The 21425-nt window shown below is 41.8% G+C and overlaps 1 protein-coding gene across 1 annotated transcript in view; it reads left to right on the top strand.

The window, feature by feature from the left end:
• The window catches only part of LOC122814953 (lens epithelium-derived growth factor-like), a 668706-nt gene that overhangs the window by 369760 nt on the left and 277521 nt on the right, over positions 1 to 21425 (top strand). Inside the window, exons 7-8 of the mRNA XM_044087212.1 lie at positions 12128 to 12337; positions 13130 to 13339. Of these exons, the coding sequence (XP_043943147.1) occupies positions 12128 to 12337; positions 13130 to 13339 (420 nt within the window). The remainder of the gene's footprint in view (positions 1 to 12127; positions 12338 to 13129; positions 13340 to 21425) is intronic.

Below are 21425 nucleotides of genomic sequence, written 5' to 3'. Positions count from 1 at the left end.
ACCACAAATGATACTTGTTGCACCAGACTGGCCACGCCAGCATTGGTACCCAATTTTAAGGAACATGTCCCACGGCCCACCATGGATTTTGTCACAAATTCCTCACCTGCTCACCCAGCGAGAACATCAGATTCTACACAGCCAGCTCAAGACTTTAAACCTGGCTGCATGGCAAATTACCTAAACAACCAGCCAACACCTTTATCCAAAGCTGTTATGGATGTCATTCTGGTGGCCAGGAGACCCAGCACCAGGAAAGCCTATTCAGACAAATGGAAAAGATTTTGCGCCTGGAACCAGGTTAAAGGCCTAAACCCCCTTGATCCAAAAATCCCTCAGATTCTACAATATTTAACTGAGATGTTACACAAAGGACTTTCCTTTTCATCTATTAAGATCCACGCTTCAGCAATTTCAGCTCATTACAGCACAGATCCTCCTTTATTCTCACATCCACTCCTGAGACAGTTCCTCAGAGGGACTAAGAACTTAAGACCGCCAAGGAGAGCTCCAACACCTACTTGGGATCTCAACTTTGCTCTGGAAAAGGTTACACTGCCGCCCTTTGTACCAGCTTTTTCTGCTGATTTAAAAATTCTTTCATGGAAAACTGCCCTACTACTAGCAATAACCTCAGCTAGAAGAGTCTTTTTTTTTCATCAAGATAGAGTTGATCAAGACAGAGTCACTCTATGAACGGATTCTTCCTTTATGCCAAAGGTGTGGTATCCAGTGTGGCCCTAAACCAAACCATTCACTTGCCCACCTTCTTCCCAAATCCCCAGAACAAAGGAGAAAGACTCCTGCACTCTTTGGACATTCACAGGCAATTACGTTACTACTTGGATAAAACTAAGGCTTTCAATAAAACTGACCAGCTTTTTGTAGCCTATGCTACAGGATCACAAGGAAAAGCTATCTCAAAACAGACCATTTCAAAATGATTAGGGCATTGCATACGTTTCTGTTACACACATCATGGGAAACCAGTACCTGCTAACATTAGGTCCCACTCCACCAGGGCTATAGCTACATCAGCAGCCTTTCTCAGGGGAGTGCCAACCAAGGATACTCTGGAAGCTGCTACTTGGAGTTCAGTACACACCTTCACCAAACACTATCACTTACCTCTAGAGCTGGTTTTGCCACTGCAGTTTTGCAGGGCTTACTAGCTTCTTCTAACCGTGTCTGACTCCACCTCCCATCCTTAGCTTTGGGATTCAACCCAAGTGTGATGACTGCAGCAGGGTAACACGATGAACATAGTACAGTTTTGTACCTACCATAAATGTAGATGTTCGAATGGTCACCCTGCTGCAGTCCAGGTTACCCTCCCTCCATCCCCTCTGAACTAGCTGAACTTATCTCTACCACTCTATCCTATACTACCTCTGTGGTGTATTTGCTTGTGCCTAAGGGTTTTGTTTTATTTTTATATTGCTATATGTATATATATATATATATATATATATATATATATATATATATATATATATATTGCCTAGCTATTGGGGGCACCTGACATCTGGGGCAAGAAAAACTGAAGAAAATGGCGTTGGATGCCTCTTATATACCCTTGGCACACTGACATCAGGGAGGAAGCGACAGCAACCAATGCCGGACCAAGACTTTGGAATTCGGGCCGACTGCGGGACCGCCTGACGGCAGGATAACCCAAGTGTGATGATTGCAGCAGGGTGAACACTTGAAAATCTACATTTATGGTAGGTACAAAACTGTACTTTTTTGTTGGTTTCTGGGGTTTTCTTTGCCATACCTAAGACTTTTCAAAAGATGAACTCATGATCTCGTCACTGACCACAGACTGGTGTGTGGTGTAAGCTTGTGTTTGTGTCCCATGGTGGACTGGCATTCCATCTTGGACTGTGCTCTCTGTCTCATAACCATTGCTTGCTGGGATAAACTGTGGCTCCTCTGGGACACTGAATAGGATGCAGCTGGTATTGGAAAGGAAATTAATATCAGATGCATGTGTTACCTAGCTGCAGATGGAACCAAACATTTTCATTTCACTTCTAGAAGAGAGTAAGTTGATAAGAATGTAGTTCTGAGTATGTATAGGCAGTGAGTGGTGCAAGTTTAATTCAGTGGAACATGAATCGATTTAGTTTTATTTGTAACTGATTGATGACAGTTACATAAGTGACTATATTGAGTGGAAGGAGTTTGGTTATCCTTTATGGTGGCAGTGGAACTGAGAAAGGATTCACATACTGAGCACAGCAGCTTCAGTGTAACAATCCATTTCAAGAATTTAAAAAACAATCTACAGTTCTGATGAAGTTTTTACGAAAACACCTAGTGGTATAAGCAGCGTTAATTCTTGTGCAGCATCTATTTGTCACGCAGCAGTTTGTTTCAATAAAATATCTTCGAGTGACTCGGGCTCTTCATTGGCTGCTCTGAGTGGACTGTAGATTGTTTTTTAGTCCTTAATTCACTACCATCCTTTTCGTGGTTATTTGGCATTTCAAGAATTTAGTAAGCACTGGCAAGCAAGCAAGCAAATCCCACTTAAATTTGGTTTTGAAAATCAGTCTGATGTGGTTTCCTAGTTGCTTGATATTTGAAACAGGCCAATATTAGACGTTAGGTGAATCAGCCTGTCACCAGGCAGTGACAGTCACAGCCCTTGACACCTAATTGCAATAAAAATGTACAGTTCTAGACTTCTGGTTCTGGTGGTATTTAGTTAAGAAAACAAGAATTATGATAGGAGTTGAAAGTGCCTTTAAGAAAGGAAATAAACCGTGAGGGTGGCTTTTGGCAAGGCATACATTGACTTTCAATTAAATGGCCTTTAAACTGTTATGAAACATTTGATAGCAGGTCCAAAGCAACATTTCATCTACCTAACAGATGAAAATAAAATTATAGTGCAGGAAAATAGGGGTTCAGTTCTCTAGACAACCACAAGGCATTCTTATAACTATGTCAAGAATCTAAATGGCAATGCTCAGATCTGCTGTGAGCTAAAACAGAATGGCATTAAATATACTTCTCCCAAGGATATTGCCAATATCCTGGTAGATCGATTCAGTGCCAACTTCACCCCTAAATGGCCCATCTCAGTACCGGAAGATTGCCAAATTCCAGTAATAACGGCCACACAGGTAAAAAAAAAAACGCACTCTCCAAATCCAAGAATACAGCATTCATGGGACCAGATGACATCCCGGGCTGTGTAGTACATGAACTACAATATGAACTGGCACCTCACCTAAGTGTCATGTTTAATCATAGCCTCACCTCAGGTTTCATGCCTACTGAGTGGCGCAGAGCTACAGTTATCCCACTCCACAAGGGGGGATCCACCTTGGATCCCGGAAACTACCGTCCCATCAGTCTGACAAGCCTTATCTGCAAGGCCATGGAGCATATTATCATGGAACTTATAATCAAAGACATTGGCAACCTTCAAACACTGGACCCCACCCAGTTTGGGTTTGTGAAGGGACGATCTTGTCTCCTGAACCTGATTGACTTCTTCGAATCAGTCTCCAGAGCCATGGACAAGGGTAAGGTGGTCCACACAGCCTATCTAGACCTTGCCAAGGCCTTTGACACCATCCCCCACTCTGGAATCATAGATAAACTTACTAAGCTGAGCATTAATCCCTACGTCACCCAATGGGTTGCTAACTGGCTTACTGATAGAACCCACACTGTAAAAGTAGCCGACTCCAAATCCAGCTCCAGACAAGTGACAAGTGGAATACCTCAGGGTTCAGTCCTGGGACCGCTCTTGTTTGGCATCTACTTCTCTGAAGTACAGGCCAACACTAAGGGACTCTGGCTAACAAAGTTCGCAGATGACTGCAAACTGGGAGCCATTATTGAATCCCCAAATGGTGTGGATACTCTACAAAAGGGCATTACAGAAACAGATGCTTGGTGCCAGAGCCATGGGCTCAAGCTCAATGCCAAGAAATGTATAGTTATCCCCTTTGGGAAAAAACATGTATCCATGAATTGCCATATAGGTGGCAGTACACTAAATACTGAAAGTGTGATAAGAGACTTAGGGGCACAGGTGGACAGTGGTCTTACCTTCGATAACCACATCGCCACAACAGTCAGGAAATCCTTCTATGTGGCACACCTCATCACTAAGGGCTTTTCATCCAGAAAAAAGGAGGTCATTGTCCCACTGTACTCATCCCTCATTAGACCCATTATAGAATACAACACCCCGTTTGGTATGTAACTCTCAAGACATCTGCAACAACTGGAAAGGCCACAGAAATACCTCACTAAAAGAATCACAGGCCTAAAGCAGATGCCCTATGCTGACCGCCTTAAAAACTCCAGCTATACTATGTCGCATATCGTCTACTCAGAGGCGATCTCTGCTTAACATACAAGGCCATGTCAAACCCAGAGCTGTTGGACATGCTACACTTAAAGAAATCCCAATCCCTCAGAGCCACATGCTCCAGGGATCTAAACCTTGTCATCACAATAAACAAAACATGCTGGAGGGATAGGTTCCTGACCCAGAGACTCCCCAGACTCTGGAATAGATTGCCCATACATGTCAAGCAGAGTGCCTCTTTGGCCCTCTTCAAAAGGAACCTTGACGATTGGATGGGAGAAAGGAAATTCACCCCGGGGATCATGTCAGTCGCCCTGCTAGACAGGGGTCCAGGGAAGTAAATAGTGTGGGAATAAATAGCCAGGGAATTGTTATGGCTCGGCTTGTATAGGCCCTAGGGCTGATAACCTAGTACCAACCTATGAAACTATGAACCTAATATTCTTAGAGAGTTAAGGGTATTAGAAATTATTATCAGAAATGCCTTTGCTAATGTTTTACTGATCTGCAGCAAACTGTTAACAAATTCACTTGGTGAAGTTTGCAACTAGCAGATAACCACTCAGATGAAGTCAAAAGTCAGTGTAGAGGCAAGTGACTTACAGACCATAAAATAAAGCGATGCCATGGTCAGTTTGCATGCATAGAGAAAAGGTGTCTTCTGACATTAATGACCTTTTTGGTAACATACTGTAGGAGCTGGAAAGATCAGCTAAGTGGAATAAGATGACACAGTCACGTGCCTTATGTACTACCTTTAGGGAAAGTTTGTGGAACTGTTTCCTGCTTGCATGACCTCTTCTTGAGGCCTCACAACTACATCTGTGGCAGACATCCTGTGCAGGACATAGGGGAAATATATACCCTGTGTGAATGACTTAATTGCTCCATTGCCTAGGGTAGCTGATTGGCTGCTGCAGAACAATGGCTTCCAGGGCTTTTCTGACCATAGGTTCATAGGTGTGCACTAGGCTAATGGCCACAAGGTCCTTTTGAAGCCTAGCCATTCATCTCAAATCTCTGATAAATTCTGGCCCCTTTGATAAGTGTAAGCAGGGGTGATGGAGATGAAGCATTTACAAGCAGGGGCCTGGGAGATGATCCATTTACAGGCTGCTTATGTCCATTAGAGACATAGGTACCAAACCAGGGATGAATTTCCTTTTCCCAGTTCAATTGTCCAAGTTACACTTGAATTAGGTTGGGGAGGAACTCTGCTTCACATGGATGAGGAGCCTGTTCCTGAGAAGGGGTAGTCTCTGAGATACATACCTGTCTGTCCAGCAGGCTCTATTTAGATAACAGATAAGGTTTATGTCTTTACAATGGATAATTCTGGTGCTTTTTTTTGAGGATATGAAAGAGGTCTGTCAGGGTGGAGGTCTGACGATGTCTTGTATGCCAAGCATAGATCTCCCCTCACTCTGTAGAAGACAGAATACAGAGATAGGGCCCTGATGGTCTACATGGGGCATGTTACTTACTCCCAGTATTCTTTTAGTGAGGAACTTCTGTGGCCTTTCCAGTTTTTGGATGTGCCTGGTTAGCTATGATATACAGTGAAACAATTATCTCCTTGGACCTAGATGCCATACCTTTGTTTATAAGTTGAACAACATAGAATGATTTCCTCACTACATAAGACACATGACGGTCAAAGGCTAGATTACTGTCTGTGTGTTCCCAAGTTCCTCACTACTGGGTCAGCTCTTAGGGATGTGTTGTCAGTGTGAGCTACTAAGGATGGATGACTTCCTTTAAGATACTTTTGTGCATTTCTTGGCATTTAGTTTTCGTCTGTGGCAATGACAGATATTTCTGTATGTTAGCCCTTCCTGGAGAGCATTTGTGTCAGGGGGGACTCTATGACCATTCCCAATTTGCAGTCATCTGCAAATTTAGTCAGCTAGAGGCCACTGACATTGCCTTTGACTTCAGAGAAGTAAATGCTAAAAAGGAGCAGTCCCAGGACTGTAATCCGAGGGACTCCACTTGTTTTTGGCCTCTTTGTAGAGGTGGACTTCGCAATTCTAACATCCTGAGTCTTGTCTGTGAACCAGCTGGCTATCCACCGGGTAACATAAGGTTTATACCTAACCTCTTGAGTTTGTCAACAATGCCTGAGTGAGGCATTATGTTGAATACCTTGGCCAGGTCAAGGTAGGCAGTGTAAACCATTTTTCCTTCATTCATTGCTTTCATGACCTTCTCAAAGAAGCCCAGCAGGTGGAGTAGGCATGACCTTCTCTTAACAAAACCATATTGGGTTGGATCCAATGTCTGGAGGTTTCCTATGTCATTGATAATCATTTCCATGTTAATTCTTTTCACGGCTTTGCATATGAGACTAGTGAGATTGTAATTACCAGGTTCTGTAGATTCCCCATTCATGAGGCATGAAGCATGTTTGGAGGCTACAGTTAAATAGCAATTCCAGATGGCCTGATAGATCATGTTTCATGTTATTTAGAAGGCATTCTGGAATATTGTCTGGGCCCACTGATGCAGTATTCTTGGCCTTAGAGCATTAAATACCTGCTCCCAGGGATAATAGTGGGAGTTATATTTGATGGTATTTCTTGAGGGTGAGTTGAAGGGGAGAGATTGGTAAAGTTGGAGCTGAATTTATCAGCCAGGAAGTTTGCTATATCTTCTGGCTCGGTATAGGTGACTCCATTTACAATGAGCTCCGCACACAATGGGTGTATTACTTTTGAGGTTGTGGACATACAGTAGCTAAAGAATGCCTTGTGACTGTCCTTGGCCTTGGAGGCAAAAATTACCTCAAATTTGATTTTGGTAGACTTTATTTGTCCTCTCAGTTGTTTGTTTAGTTTGAAAGTGCTTTTATCCTGCTGGGTGCTATACCTCTTAATTTTTGCCATGATTTTCTTCCTTCTGTTTTACAGCCTTTTGATGTTGTGATTCCACCAGGGTGGCTTGTTTTTTGAGTTAGTTCTGTACTGCTTCCTGGTTAGTACAGCTGCTTCTATGTAGCTATTAACATGCTTGTATAGGGATTCTGTGAACTATTCTGTGTAGGCAGCAGCATTCTCAGGGTTTATGGCAGCTTGAAATAATGCCAGTTTATCACTTAATAGTAGGAAGTTAGCCTTAGAGTAGTATCTAAACATTTCAAGATTAGCTGGGGTTCCAGGTTTTATTTTTACTTCAAAAGAGACCATTTTGTGACCTGACCTTACTAGATAAGACATTACTCCAGGGGGTGTGCAGCACTCTCCCATATTAGTGAGGACCAGATCCAGTATATTTGTATTCCTGGTCCATCTTTAAGGAAGACATCTCCCCCTGGTCATAGCACTGAGTACCTACTAGAATCTGTCTCTGAAGAGTCAGGGGACCAGCCTATTGAAGGATCACTTCCAGGAGAACCTTTAAGGACCAATTATGGTTTCAGGGTCCAAGGACAGCAGTTTGGGAGGCAAACCATAATTTTTTTATAGTCTGGTAAAGAAAGGAGAAAGAGAACAAAATAAAAACCATGTCAGTGAGATTCCTGTTTGAAGCTGATTTAACATATTGTGTAGTTGGCTGGGCAGGCCTTGATTAAAGAAAGACTTGCACAATGAAATGCCCATCTTGCTGAAGAACAGGATAAAATGTATTAAGAACAGGAACAAAGCGCAAGCTAGCAGCAGTATTAGGAAAGACATATGTAAATAAATTGTTTCACTTTTCTTTGCTTTGTTTTGTTTCACTGCAGCAATAGCAGTCAGCAGATATGGCCAACTGATCCAGGTGTTTGTAAACAAGCCCATAGTAAGACATTTCTTGAAGAAGATTATGGAAGAATTCTAGTGACAGAGTCAATGGGGTGAATGGAAGGAGTATTTAAAATGCTTAGATGTTTCATAAGCAATAGACATCTTAAACAGCTGTTTTTTGCAGTGATGCTATATGACGTTTGAAATGTAAAGTAGACATTTTAGGAAATTCTTTGCAGGCTGACATCACTTTTTAGTTCACTGTGGTATTTTGCAGTGTTTTTTTAAATGTTACATGTAATATCAGTATTTTAAAATATAAATTGCTCTCTATTAAAGGTTGTGGCTAGGGACACTGTATGCCATATCATCATTTCATCACTATTTCTATATAGAAACAGACATCTTATACTTGCAGTGTATAAAAGTACACATTTATCAAATCATTTGAGGAATGATAGGACTATCCTTGAGGGGATGCTTGGGTTATCCTCTTCACAATCGCTTTTCGTCCAATGGCAAAACACATTAATTGCATAAATGCACATAGCCCCAAGGACTCACCATTTTACCATCAGCTATTAGTGAGAACCTTCTTCAAAATTAAGAAATAACAACGACGGTTTGTCACTTAAAATACTAGCAAGCAATATAAAATATGTACTTGCCTGATCTATATGGAAATCCAGTAGCCAAGATTGATTTGAGGGGCCACCCACAAACAGAGGGATGAAGGTATGGTGCGTGACCCATCATCTGACATGATAAAAATATATCTTTTATCTAACATCATAGTCTGTCTTTGATTGGTTCATTGGTTTGATTAGCTTCCAATCCCCTCTGGTGGAGTTTGCTTGGACTGCAGCATTTTCCTGGAAGTGGTTAGCTACCTGAGAGTAAAAGACAGGTCATTTGTCAATCAACTAGCACAGGGTTTGTTTGGCAACTCCAAGCCCTTTCTTCCTTCCCTGAGTATTCCTAAACTTGTGCAATCATTTCATATGAAATCTGAGCTGATGGTGCACATCCAGTGTGTGAAGAGCTCTGTCACATCTGGTGTCTGTCCTGGCAAACAGAACAAGGAGATGAATAGACTTGTTTACAGACAGCTCAGAAACTACTTTTTGGAAGGAATCTGAGTTAGTACTAAGGAACACCAGATCTCTATGAATGACAGCTGTGGTTCCCCTACAGATGAGGGCCTGAAGTACTAAGATCTTAGAATCGGAGCTGATGATCATCAGGAAGATAGTTTTCCAAGAAGCAAATTTCATTGTTTCATAGCCTGAAGGTGCAAATAGCTGATGGATAATCCTATCTTTCTTGAAGTTCAGAGCCAACAGAGGAGAGTTTCTTCAAAGGAAGCTTGAGATACTTCATTCCAAGAAACTGGTCGACCCAATGGTCCTGTGCCACAGTCTGGATCTCCATAAGGTCATGATGAGATGAGTAGAAACATCCTGACACATACACCATGTTGGCAGAATAAGAGCAGCCCATAGTGAACAGTTATCTGTTATGTATAAAGATCACTTGCAAGCTGACTGATATGGTAGTTCAGGGGCACCATTTTGCCGAGACTTTCACTTTCTTCACTTGAAGGCATAGATCTGCAGAGCAGAAGGGTTTGTATCAATTTCAGAATTCCTGAAACCTTGGCTGGGCGATCCAGCAAAATCAAATGACCTGTAACAGCAGCCAAGCTCCAAGGTTGAGTAGGTTGTCTCTTCAGTCACGTAGATCTCCCTGGCTGGGAGTGGGAGAGTTTCCTCTACCACAGGGGACCTGGGTTCATGAAAGCACATCCTTTTTTTTCCATCATGGGTCAATGAGAATGAGCTTTGATTTTTCCATTAATCTGTGATGAATTAAATAATTATTTGGAAAAGATAAGTCTTCCATGCCATTCAGTTGTCAAAATGTTCACATTCAGCTCTTTTTCCTCTGCTGCACTAAGCAGAGTACAGGTTTGGGTGACGTACCAACTTGTTCCCCTCCCCAGTGATATGAACTAGTGAGAGACTGATGACTTTATCTGTGGCCCACTGCCAGATGAGCATCACCATTCTTGCAAAGGAGGTACAATCTTGTGTTTGTTTAGATATTACACTGCAGAGGGAACTACATATTTTGAGTTGTGTGAGAGCTGTGATAGACTTCTACCCTGCCAGTGAAGCATTTGTCTTCAGAACTTGGAATGGGTTCAGCAACAGGAAGAGAATGCCCATCAAGATTAAAATAGTACACCCCTTTTAAGTCTTACGGCAGAGGTCTGACACCAGTAGAAAATCTATGAGCATATGATGGTTGTGCAGCAGGTATGCAAACAGCTGTCTGGACCAGAAGGCACAACAGAATCCAAACCAAAACCATGTGTTGCATCTGTAACCTCCTGGTCCCTCTTCTAGGGTAGGAGTAACCAGCACTGTTGGGTGTTCAGCTCCATAAACCTATGAAAGCCATTCCCTGCGATGGTGTCTGAGATGTTTTCTCCCAATACATAATCACTCCAGAGACTGCAGTCATGGAACAGCACACTATAAGGATGAGATTTTTTTCCAGGGAGCCCTTGTATAGGGCCACCATGAGACAGTCATCCAGGTAAGAGAGCATGTAGAGATCCTTCTCTTGCAAGGCTTTGGTTAATATGGCAAACAACATGTGAAATATTATGGGTATTGAGGAAAGTTCAAATGATAAGCATTCTCTGCCTGAAATATTGCCCGTCCAGAACAAACTGGAGGAATCTCCTAAGAGAATTCCATATACTGATGTGCCAAAAGGCACCCCTCATTTCCTGTAATAAAATCCATGCATAGTGCAGCAGCAGGAGCTTGACCTCTTGTTAAGTCACATTCTAAATGTATCGGATATGATGGCTGAATCTGATGAGGTCCAAAATGGAATGGAAACCACCTGTGTCCTATATCCTAAAGCAAGATTATGTCCTAGTCCAGTTTCATATACAAGACACCTTGTACAGCTCATTTCAGCAGTTGAAACTGTGCTTGTTAAAAGAGTATCAGTGAAATATTCTAGTTATTTGCCAGGTCTTGTTGGTAAGAGAGGACCTTTGTGCTCCAGGATGTGGTTGAGAATGACTGCTTCTAGAACCCACTGGTCCTTATGATGGTTGTCCAAGCTTGATGAACTCTGGGAAACATGCCCCCCCCCCAAATTACTGATGGTACCATTAGCTCACAAAGTTGAAAGAACCAAGAGGAGTCCAGACTGTAATAACAAATATTACTAGCGAGGGCCAGAGGCAGTCTTTCAGAAATGTGTGATAACTGTTTATTATATCTGAGCTGAGGGATTGCAAAAGTCCCCTTTTGCAGATTGTCAAGAAATTATTCCAACCTTTCATAATTTTTTTACTCAATAAGCCATTGAAGTAAATATTTCTGTAACAAATCACTATTTCTGTCACATAGTATTTTTTTATTTCAGTAAGCTTGACCTGTTTGTACTCGATTGTTTTAACTGACATACCTTTTCTCTTATGACATGTAGAAGTCCCAAGTTTTGTATTGTTAATTATCTGTCCTCCTATATATGCAGCTCAGGGAGCTGGAATCATTATCCATCTTGTTCATTCCTGTAGGACTTTGGTGTCTCCTGAAGTGAAACTTCCCAGGTTACAAGCACTGTTCCAGGAAGTCTTGTCAAGTGTTATTCCCAGGTAGAAGATGGGTTGCTTAGACTGGTTATAGTTTTCCTACATTGAAGGAGTGCATCATATCTAAGGTGGTAGTGACTTCTGCATTCAGTTGACCTTCTCTCACAATATATAGCTATGTTTTACTGTGGAGACGGTTCCTTCTGAGTTTTTTTTACCTGCTGGCAATGCTTGTGAGTTTGTACTGTACGATTATCGTCTTCAGCTAGTCTTTATTTAATAACCTTATAATCTCATTAAGAGTAAAAGTGCAGACCAAAACACAATTTTGCCTTTGAGAAGTGTTTACTAGATATTCTCTGTTTATGTATTCAGAAGTATGTACTACAAATTCATTTCAGTAAAATTTTGCCTATTTTAACTCCATACATTTGTTTAAATCTTCAGCAACAGAGCTATTACAAAATCCAGATCAAGATCAACATTCAAGAGAAACCTCAAAAGACAAGGATGAAAAGAAACCTAAAGTGATCAAGCAGAAAGTATTAAAGGGATTAAAAAAAGGCAAACATATGGTGAATACGTCAGTTCAGGTAGAGAAAAAGCAGAACACAGCAAAGGATAAGCCAGTGACGCAGCACCTGGGTGATAAAAATGGTGAGCACTTTCATATCTGTAGCACTGAAGATAGCTGTGGTGAACATCGTAACAAAAGTAATGCTGCAATGTTCTCAAAGAGAAATAGGAGTTAGATGAAAAAAAAACATTTTCTGGAAATTCTGACATGGAAGGTGAATGGTGATACAACTGTTTTCAGATCTCCTTTTAAAACAGAGGGTAAAGCAAGCACAGTTACAGAAGAAACTAGTGAACATTAGAATGAGCTGAGGACAACAGGATGCTGCGGTGGACAGCAGCTTGATGAATCAGTAGCAAAACTTGAGAGCACGAAAAATAAAGGGCATGATTGAGAAAGAGGATCACATGAAAGGGCATAAATTGAAGCACAGTGTAGGAAAACTGAAAATCAGCACTTTGGTTGCATTAGTTTATTTTATGCAGGAAGTTTCATAGCGTAAGTGTGTGTGAAAATAAGAAACCCTAACTAAGTAGATGGGTGACCTTGATAATAACCTTATGCGATTTCCTTACCTCAGCTGTTCATTATTTTAGCATTTTCCAGCAACTTAGTGAGTAGTACTGTGCACTAAATGACTGTAAGAAAAATGTTAAAAGTATTGCAGTTTGTGCCAAGATGCTAAGCATCATGAAAAAGTATAATGCAGAGAACAGCAAGCTGTACAACCTGAGCCACTTGGGGTAAGGAGAAGACACTAAAGGTTAAAATATATGAATATTCTTTGTTTGTGTATTCAGAAGTATGTACTACAAATTCATTTCAGTAAAGTTTTGCCTATTTTAACTCCATACATTTGTTTAAATCTTCAGCAACAGAGCTGTTACAAAATCCAGATCCAGATCAAAATTCAACAGAAACCTCAGAAGACAAGGAGGAAAAGAAACCTAAAGTGATCAAGCAGAAAGTATTAAAGGGAATAGAAAAAGGCAAACATATGGTGAATACGTCAGTTCAGGTAGAGAAAAAGCAGAAGACAGCAAAGGATAAGCCAGTGACGCAAAACCTGGGTGATAAAAATGGTGAGCACTTTCATATCTGTAGCACTGAAGATAGCTGTGGTGAACATCGTAACAAAAGTAATGCTGTAATGTGCTCCAAGAGAAATAGGAGTTAGATGAAAAAAAAACATTTTCTGGAGATTTTGACATGGAAGGTGAATGGCCATATTCAGAGCAATTTATTATCATGAACAAGGACAACACCAAATGGTATTTAGAGTAGAAAATCAGGAATTAATATGAGTTTTAACATTTTTACTGTTTATTGGTAACAGCGTGTAAATAAAAATCATGTTAGAGAAAATTCTCATCTCGGATATTAGAAATTATAAGTGAATTATCAGTAGCAAGTAGTGGACTATATTCTTTACACTGTCCATGCCATTTGTTTTCTTCTATTAGGCCTTCATCATCAGATAGCCACTTATGGTCACCACATCTTCAATATCCATTAACTGCATCCCTTGCTAATTTGTTATTATGGACATAACTGACTATAGATTCCCCCTTCTTTAATGTCACTAGATTTAATACAGTTCTCTCTCTAGTCCAGTGTCCCTGAATATTCCTTTCTGCTTGTATCACTCAGTATCGGAGGCTTTAAAATCTCTTGTTTAATACCTGTGCTATGCATCCATTTGTTTATAGGTTTCTATGTAAGTACTATGCTAGCTGCCCTTGTGGGCCATTTAAGCCTAGCCAGTTACCCTTGTTGTGCCTGAAATAACGTATCCCATTTGGTTATTGGTTGTTCTTACCTATCTTAGTCAATAATTACAAATTACCCTAATGAGGACAACTGGGATCATACCATATATAATTATAGAGGATCCATGTGTGGGATAAATCTTTTAAGAGCTGCCTGCCTATTAGTAGTAGTATAGAGGGCAGTTCTGGTGTAAATTTTCTGTTTCCCATCCATAGATTTAAGTTGTACTTGAATATGGATAGGGATGAACTTTGTTTTATGTAGATGGAGAGACTGTTACAAAGCAGTGGTATCCTCCGCGAGATATACCTGTCCCTCCAAACTGTTCTGTTTATGTTTTAGAAGAGGTTTAGTTACCTAGACCGAGTATTTCTAATGCCATTTGACTTGCTGATGTGCAGTAAATCCATCGGTAATGGGACAGAGGATGCCTTGCATGTCAGACACAGGCCAGGCATTAGCAATCTGTAGGATATTGAGTATAGTGAAAGGGCTTTGAGTAGGTCCATGTAGGATCATAGGAGGTTGCTAGGCTAATGGTCCTGGGGCCCCTTACAAGCCTAGCCAAGAATTTATCCCCAAAAAAGAAACCTCAGTCAGCACCTGTTGGCCCTGTCAAGTGAGGGACAAAGGTGGAACCCCTGGGACAAATTTGTGGTTTCCCATCCACTCATAGGACATGTTGTGTAAACTTTGTATCCTTTAACTAAATTATTGCTGCATGCATTCCAGTTGTTGCACATGCCTGGACAGATACATGCTAAAGGTGGCATTATATTCATATATTGTAGTAATGAGGGCTGAGTAAAGGAGCACAAGGACATACCTAGATCTAGATACAGTCCCTTTGTTTATAAGCTGTGCAATGCAGTGTAGAAGGACTTTCCTACAACAATGGACATATGTTGGGCAAAAGTTAGGTCACTATCCACATAAGTTCCCAACTACGGAACATCTAGGTCAACTCTTAGGGGCATGTTGTCAATGTGGTAGTTTCCCAGGGTAGATGACTTCCCAAAGGATTCAGTAATGCATTTTTTGGCATTTAGTTTCAGTCCATAATTTTGGCTCCAGTTATTTATTTGGGACAAACCTACCTGCAGGATGGCTAATTCATTTGAGGATTCAATGACTGCTCTTAGCTTCAAGTTACTAATTGTATTTAATTAAATTACTAATTTAGGTGTCAAATCCTCAGTGTTATGACTTGATTTACAGGATGGGCATTGTTGGTGAATGAGGGTGACCTGACAAGGCAGGGAGCAAACACTCTTGCATATCCAGGGCTTTGCATCATGGCTTTTATCAAACAGGTGTACAGATGTACCAGAGTGCTGCATCTTTAAAGTATTTTTGCCAAATTTTGATTGCGAAAAACATGAATTTACCTTATGAACCCATCAATGAGGGTACTCTTACACATCTCACCAGTATGGTTAAATGTATCTGTTATTTTAGAAGGCAGTTCATTGTATCTGTAGCAGGTTTTAACACTCAATATCATTAGTAATACATTTCAAAAATATGCTTTCAGTCTCTTCCCAAACTACATGAATGTCTCATCTTCCCATCTGGAGGTAACACCCTGTACTCTTTCTCAGAAGTTTCCCTTCTGGAATCATGATCTTACTTTTTTGGACTTTTATTCTTAGATTTTTAACTGCATTGGTTCAATCAGCTTCACATGATACAATACATTTGCTTCTATCTGATTAAAGGCATGCGATGGAATCTATATGTTTGTATTCTTCCTTAAAGGGGCCTTACTGGCAGGATGTGCATGCCATGTATGATCAAGTTTAACCTGAAGTGATGTTATTGTCAATATTGCAGTTCTGATTTTTGGGTCTTCCTACCATGCAAAAGCCTGGAACTGTCCCCTTTTCCCAGAGTCTTTGCATCATCCCTACTCAACGATCATCCGATGACTAATGTCTGGATGTCAGGGTGTAAGAAAGGCTTCCATTGGTGCCATCTTCAGTTGTTTATAGCCATAAAGTCTTATGCTGTTTGTGTGTTCATAATGCTGATAATCTGTTGGTTGGCTCAGTTTTCCAGAATACCTCTTCTTCCAGTCACAGAATACCCTGATGGGGAAATTTCTCTGTTAATTTAATGTTAAAATAGTCAGCAATTGCTTGAAGTGTGGGAAGCAAATCCCAAGCAAAGATTTTCACTCATTTTGTCTGTTCTGCTTGAAGCCCCAGCATGCCATCTCTTCTTTTCCTGACTGTGCAAAATTCCATGCTAAAACCCTAAAATGTAGAGAGCTGAGATAATTAGCTGAGATATGGAGTCATCCACTTCCTTGCCCCGGTGGCATTGCAGTCCACTGCTATCCCAGGGCCCCCACAAACTCCAGTGTTGGCTAGCATCATTCCAAAAATATGGAAAGACAAATTGATCAAGAATCCTTATGTTCCCAAGAAAGCTCCATCTCTAGTCCATAAGTTGAACGATAACCCAGGTGAGGTGCCTATGAAGCTCCATGGTCTGGTGACTCTAGGCTTGAACCCTCTGGCACGACCTCTCAGGAAGCAGCCATGGTCTCCGGTCTACCTTCAAATGTTACGACAGCACATAAGTTGTTCTGGTTTGAGGTTGTGCATCAGGCCTCAGCTTCTGACATCAGCATTGTGGGTCTCAAGAGATGCATCCTGTCTACCTCAGCTATGGAAACATTAACAGACGTCGCAGTAGAATGACCATGACCTCCAGTCATCCCTTTTAAATGGACACCCAAGTCGAAGTGAGACACTTCTTTTTGTAAACCCCCGCCTTCAGTCTCTTCATCTCAGAATGAAGCCCAAGACATAAGCACAGGAGTTCATGTCTTTCACAAAATCCAGAGAGCCCTCCCATGCTATTGCTACTGAAGCCTCCCCATCCAAAACAAACAGGGATGGCCATCAAGAAGATGCAGATTTCTCTAGCTCAGAAGATGAGGAGGAATTGTCCAACTATGGGCACCTGTCCCCAAAATCGGATTTAGCTTCTGATGACACCCTCTCTTCCAACCCCCCCCATTAGGACATTTCCTTTTGTGATACCATGCATAGAAACAAGGAAACTTTCATTTGGGAAAGCAAACTGTTCTAACAGGCTCAGACCTATTACAGAGAACTGCTAAGTTTGCCTTCTGCCAGGCCAATTGCTATCCCTCCTGTACATGTAGTACTGGATGATGTCTTTGAAGACATTACTTTACATACTTTACATCATGATTCTGTACACCCTGTTCCTAGGAAACCAGACAGGTTTTATAGACTGCTTGAATCTCACAAGCACCTTTACAAAAATCCAAAGGCTGACCCTTCAGTAGTTTCCACTGAATCCACAAAAGGTGTCCATAAAGGGACCAACCGGACATCCTTTACCAAATGATAGGAAAAGTAAACTATTAGACAGATTTGGGAAAAAAGTTTATACCTTTGCCATCCTCACAATGAGAGCTTTGAATTGTCAATTCCATATGCCAAAGTACCCTGAATCTCTCTAGGACAAAATTCTAGCTAAGGTGGACTGTATTGTGGACACAATTTGACTTCAAAGACCTGTTTGCCTCTCCCCACAACAAACAATTACAGAATTTCTGCTCCAGAGCTAAATAGACAGGGACTTGGAAAATATATGCTTTCTCTTTCACATTAGCAAAATGGTTCCTGTATGCATTCCTGTGCTTGCCTCTAATCTCCAGGGTTCTGACAAAGAAGTCAGGGCAGATAGACCCAGTATGATTGTAGTGGCCCCTTTCTGGCTGAGGCAGCACTGCTTCTCCCTCCTCTTGACCCTCAGCAAGGGGAAATTCTGCACCCTACTGCAGGAAGTAGATCTCCTCAGCCTGGCCAAAGGATAAGTTTTCCTTTCCATTCTACTGCAGGAAGTAAATCTCCTCAGCCAAGCTAAGGGATATGTTTTCCATCCTCACCTAACCACTCTCATGTTAACAGCTTGGAGGATTGGGTTTTGACAGCATGGAATACCAACGCTCCCAAGGGTGTACTTTTCTTTCTAAGAGAAGCAAGGAAATCCAATACCAGAAAATCCTACCTAGCAGAAATGAAAATATTTTCCACCTGGTGTCACAGGAAGAGCACCAACCCTTCTCAGGCAGACAGTAACTCGGTCTTGCGGTACCTGTCATGTCTGTTTTGACAGGGACTTTCCTACTCCAGCATTAAAGTACATACATGTCCTATATCAGCTTGCCTTCACAATACCCACCTATTTTCTCACACCCCCACATGAAGCTTTTCATGAAAGAGGTAATTCACTTGAGACCACCCAAAAGAAAGCCTTTTCCTGCCTGGGTTCTAAATTATGTGTTAGAGAAACTAAAGTTGTCCCCCCTTTGATCTTGGTGCCACTGCCTCCCTAAGGTTGCTCACTCATAGGTTCATAGGTTGGTACTAGCCTATTGGCCCTAGGGCCTATACACGCCTAGCCATAACAATTCCCTGGCTATTTCTTCCCACAATATTTACTTCTCTGGACCCCTGTCTAGCAGGGTGACTGATGTGATCCCCAGGGTGAATTTCCTATCTCCCATCAAATCGTCAAGGTTCCTTTTGAAGAGGGTCAAAGAGGCACTCTGCTTGACATGTATGGGGCAGTCTATTCCAGAGTCTGGGGAGCCTCTGAGTCAGGAACCTATCCCTCCAGCATGTTTTGTTTATGGTGATGACAAGGTTTAGATCCCTGGAGTGTGTGGCTCTGAGGGATTGGGATTTCTTTAAGTGCAGGATGTCCAAAAGCTCTGGGTTTGACATGGCCTTGTATGTTAAGCAGAGATAACCTCTGAGTAGACGATATGTGAGAGAGTATAGCTGGAGTTTTTTTCGACAGTCAGCATAGGGCATCTGCTTTAGGCCTGTGATTCCTTTAGTGAGGTATTTCTGTGGCCTTTCCAGTTGTTGCAGATGTCTTGAGAGGTACATATCAAATGGGGCATTGTATTCTATAATGGGTCTAATGAGAGATGAGTACAGTGGGACAATGACCTCCTTTTTTCTGGATGAAAAGCCCTTAGTGATGAGGTGTGCCACAATAGAAGGATTTCATGACTGTTGTGGCGATGTGGTTCTCGAAGTTGGTACTGAATCGATCTGCCAGGATATTGGTAGTATCCTTGGGATCAGTATATTTAATGCCATTCTGTTATAGCTCAGAGCAGATCTGAGCATTGCCATTTAGATTCTTGACATAGCTATAGAATGCTTTGTGGCTGACTTTGGAATCTTTGGAAATTTTATTTTCATAACTAGCTTTGGAGGATTTTATGAGGGATCTCAGCTTCTTACTGAGGTTGGTAAGGGAGTTTTTTGCATCCTGGGATTTTCCTCTTTTCTGCAACAGTTTCTTCCTTTTGTTTTAAAGTTTGTTTATGGCAGGGGACCACCAGATTGGCTTCCTTATTTGGAGGAAAGCATCTTGGTTCTATTTGGGATGGCATGATTCATGCATGAGTTGATGTGCTCATACAGTGCCTTTGTGTAGGATTCAGCAGTCAAACTTTCAGTTGCCGTCTGCATGGGTGTCATGAAGTTTGTCACTTCTGACTTGAGTAGCATGAAGTTGGTTTTGAAGAAGTTTTTTTTATGGAGGGGGGTGGGTGAGGGATGTGGATGTCAAGGGTGATTAGCTTATGGTCAGACCTGGCCAATGAGGGGGTGACCATAGGTGTGGAGCATTGATTTCCCATGTTAGTAATGAACAGGTCTAGGATATTGGAGCCCTTGGTGGGACTATGGATTAGTTGATCTAGGGCATCGGAATTTATGAATTCCAAGAACCGTTGGGCAAAGGTGTTGGTACACGAGTAGTTTTCCCAGTTAATGACAGGGTAGTTGAAATCACCCAGTATTAGGGTGTTTGGTTGTATCTTAATATTTTCCAGTATGTTTAGAAAGATGTAGTGAGAATCTTGGGGCATGGTGGGGGATCTGTAGCAAGCTACAATTTGGATTACAGTCTTACCTAGTGCTAGTTGCACCTGGAGAATTTCAGACGCATTGTGTTGGACAACTAGCCTGGTGGTGTGACTATCATTGGTGAATATGGACACTCCTCCACCTTTAGTGTTTCGGTCCTGGTTTGGTGGCCGAAAAGTGTGGTACGAATTGTAGCCTGGTATTGCTGGGGTGCCCTCTGGAGCTTTGAACCAGGTCTCCGTTATTGCACAGATATCGATGTTCTCCATTTTTAGGAATGCCCCAAGAGAGTGCATTTTGAGGTTTAGACATCTAGCATTGAGTACCATTACCTTCAGATTTTGCATGCTTGTACCTGTTACAGTGGTGGTTTTGTCCTTTGAACTTTGCCTAAAAGGCACTATAGGGGTGGCAAGAGCCTTAGCCAGTAACCTGAATTCCAGGTGCGACAGGTGCTGACCATCTCTGACAAAGCATCGTGGTCTGTCGATCATGTCGCTCAGGCAAACAGATACTGGGTCCCCTTTGAATGACACCAGAAGCTTAACCAATTGTTGAAGTCAGTCATTTTTCTTATAGGTGTTACATCAGCTAGGCAACTTTCAGAGCTACCAGCTCTCATGTGTAAAATACCTTTCACTGTCTTTCACAGAAATAGGGTAACCCTCAGAACAAACCCATTCTTTATGCTTAAGGTGGTATCAGAATTTACACCAAACCAGGCTATCCACCTACCATTCTTGTTCCGAAATCCACAGAACAGGGCCTAGCAAGTTCTTCATTCCCTGGATGTGCACAGGCAGATCAGGTACTATCTAGACAGGACAAGAAACACTAATAGAGCAGAGCAATTACTGGTGGCCTTTCATGAAGGGTAAACTGGGCAGGCCTGTCTCCACACAAACCATTTCAAAATGGGTAGCAAACTGCATTAAGTTCTGTTACTCTCACCATAGGAAAGATCTACCAGGGCATACTTAAGCCCAGTCCACCAGGCATAGGACTGCTACATCCTAGAGGCAGCCACATGGAACTCAGTGCACACCTTTACAAAACACCATAACCTAGGCAGTGTCTGCAGGACTAGTGCAGTTTATTTTTACTGCCATCCTGCAAAACCTTATTTCCTATGGTCATACAGATGACCTACCACACATGTTATCTTTGGGAGTCCTTCCAAGAATCAGTACTGCAACATTAACTACAAAGAATATAGTACAGCTGTGTCCCACTTACTGTAATTGCAGATGTTTGAGTTGGTCAGTGTTGCAGTACATACTCCCTCCCTTCACCCCTCTATCTGAAGACCTCCTGTCTTCCCCTTGTTGGGTGAAAGGGGTAGAGGAGCTCTCTGCAGAAAGTCCTCTTACCTCCATCATCCCCTCTCTGTCTCCTATGAATTTACTCCTTTTCATTCAAATTCAGACAACTGGGAGGTTGTGCTATCCTCAGGCCTCAGACTGCTTGT

This window comes from Protopterus annectens, chromosome 11.part0 (assembly GCF_019279795.1).
Source record: "Protopterus annectens isolate FY-2018-M chromosome 11.part0, PAN1.0, whole genome shotgun sequence".
Lineage (NCBI taxonomy): Eukaryota > Metazoa > Chordata > Ceratodontiformes > Protopteridae > Protopterus > Protopterus annectens.
The sequence above is the reverse complement of the archived record's forward strand: the minus strand, read 5'-3'. Positions and strand labels throughout refer to the sequence as shown.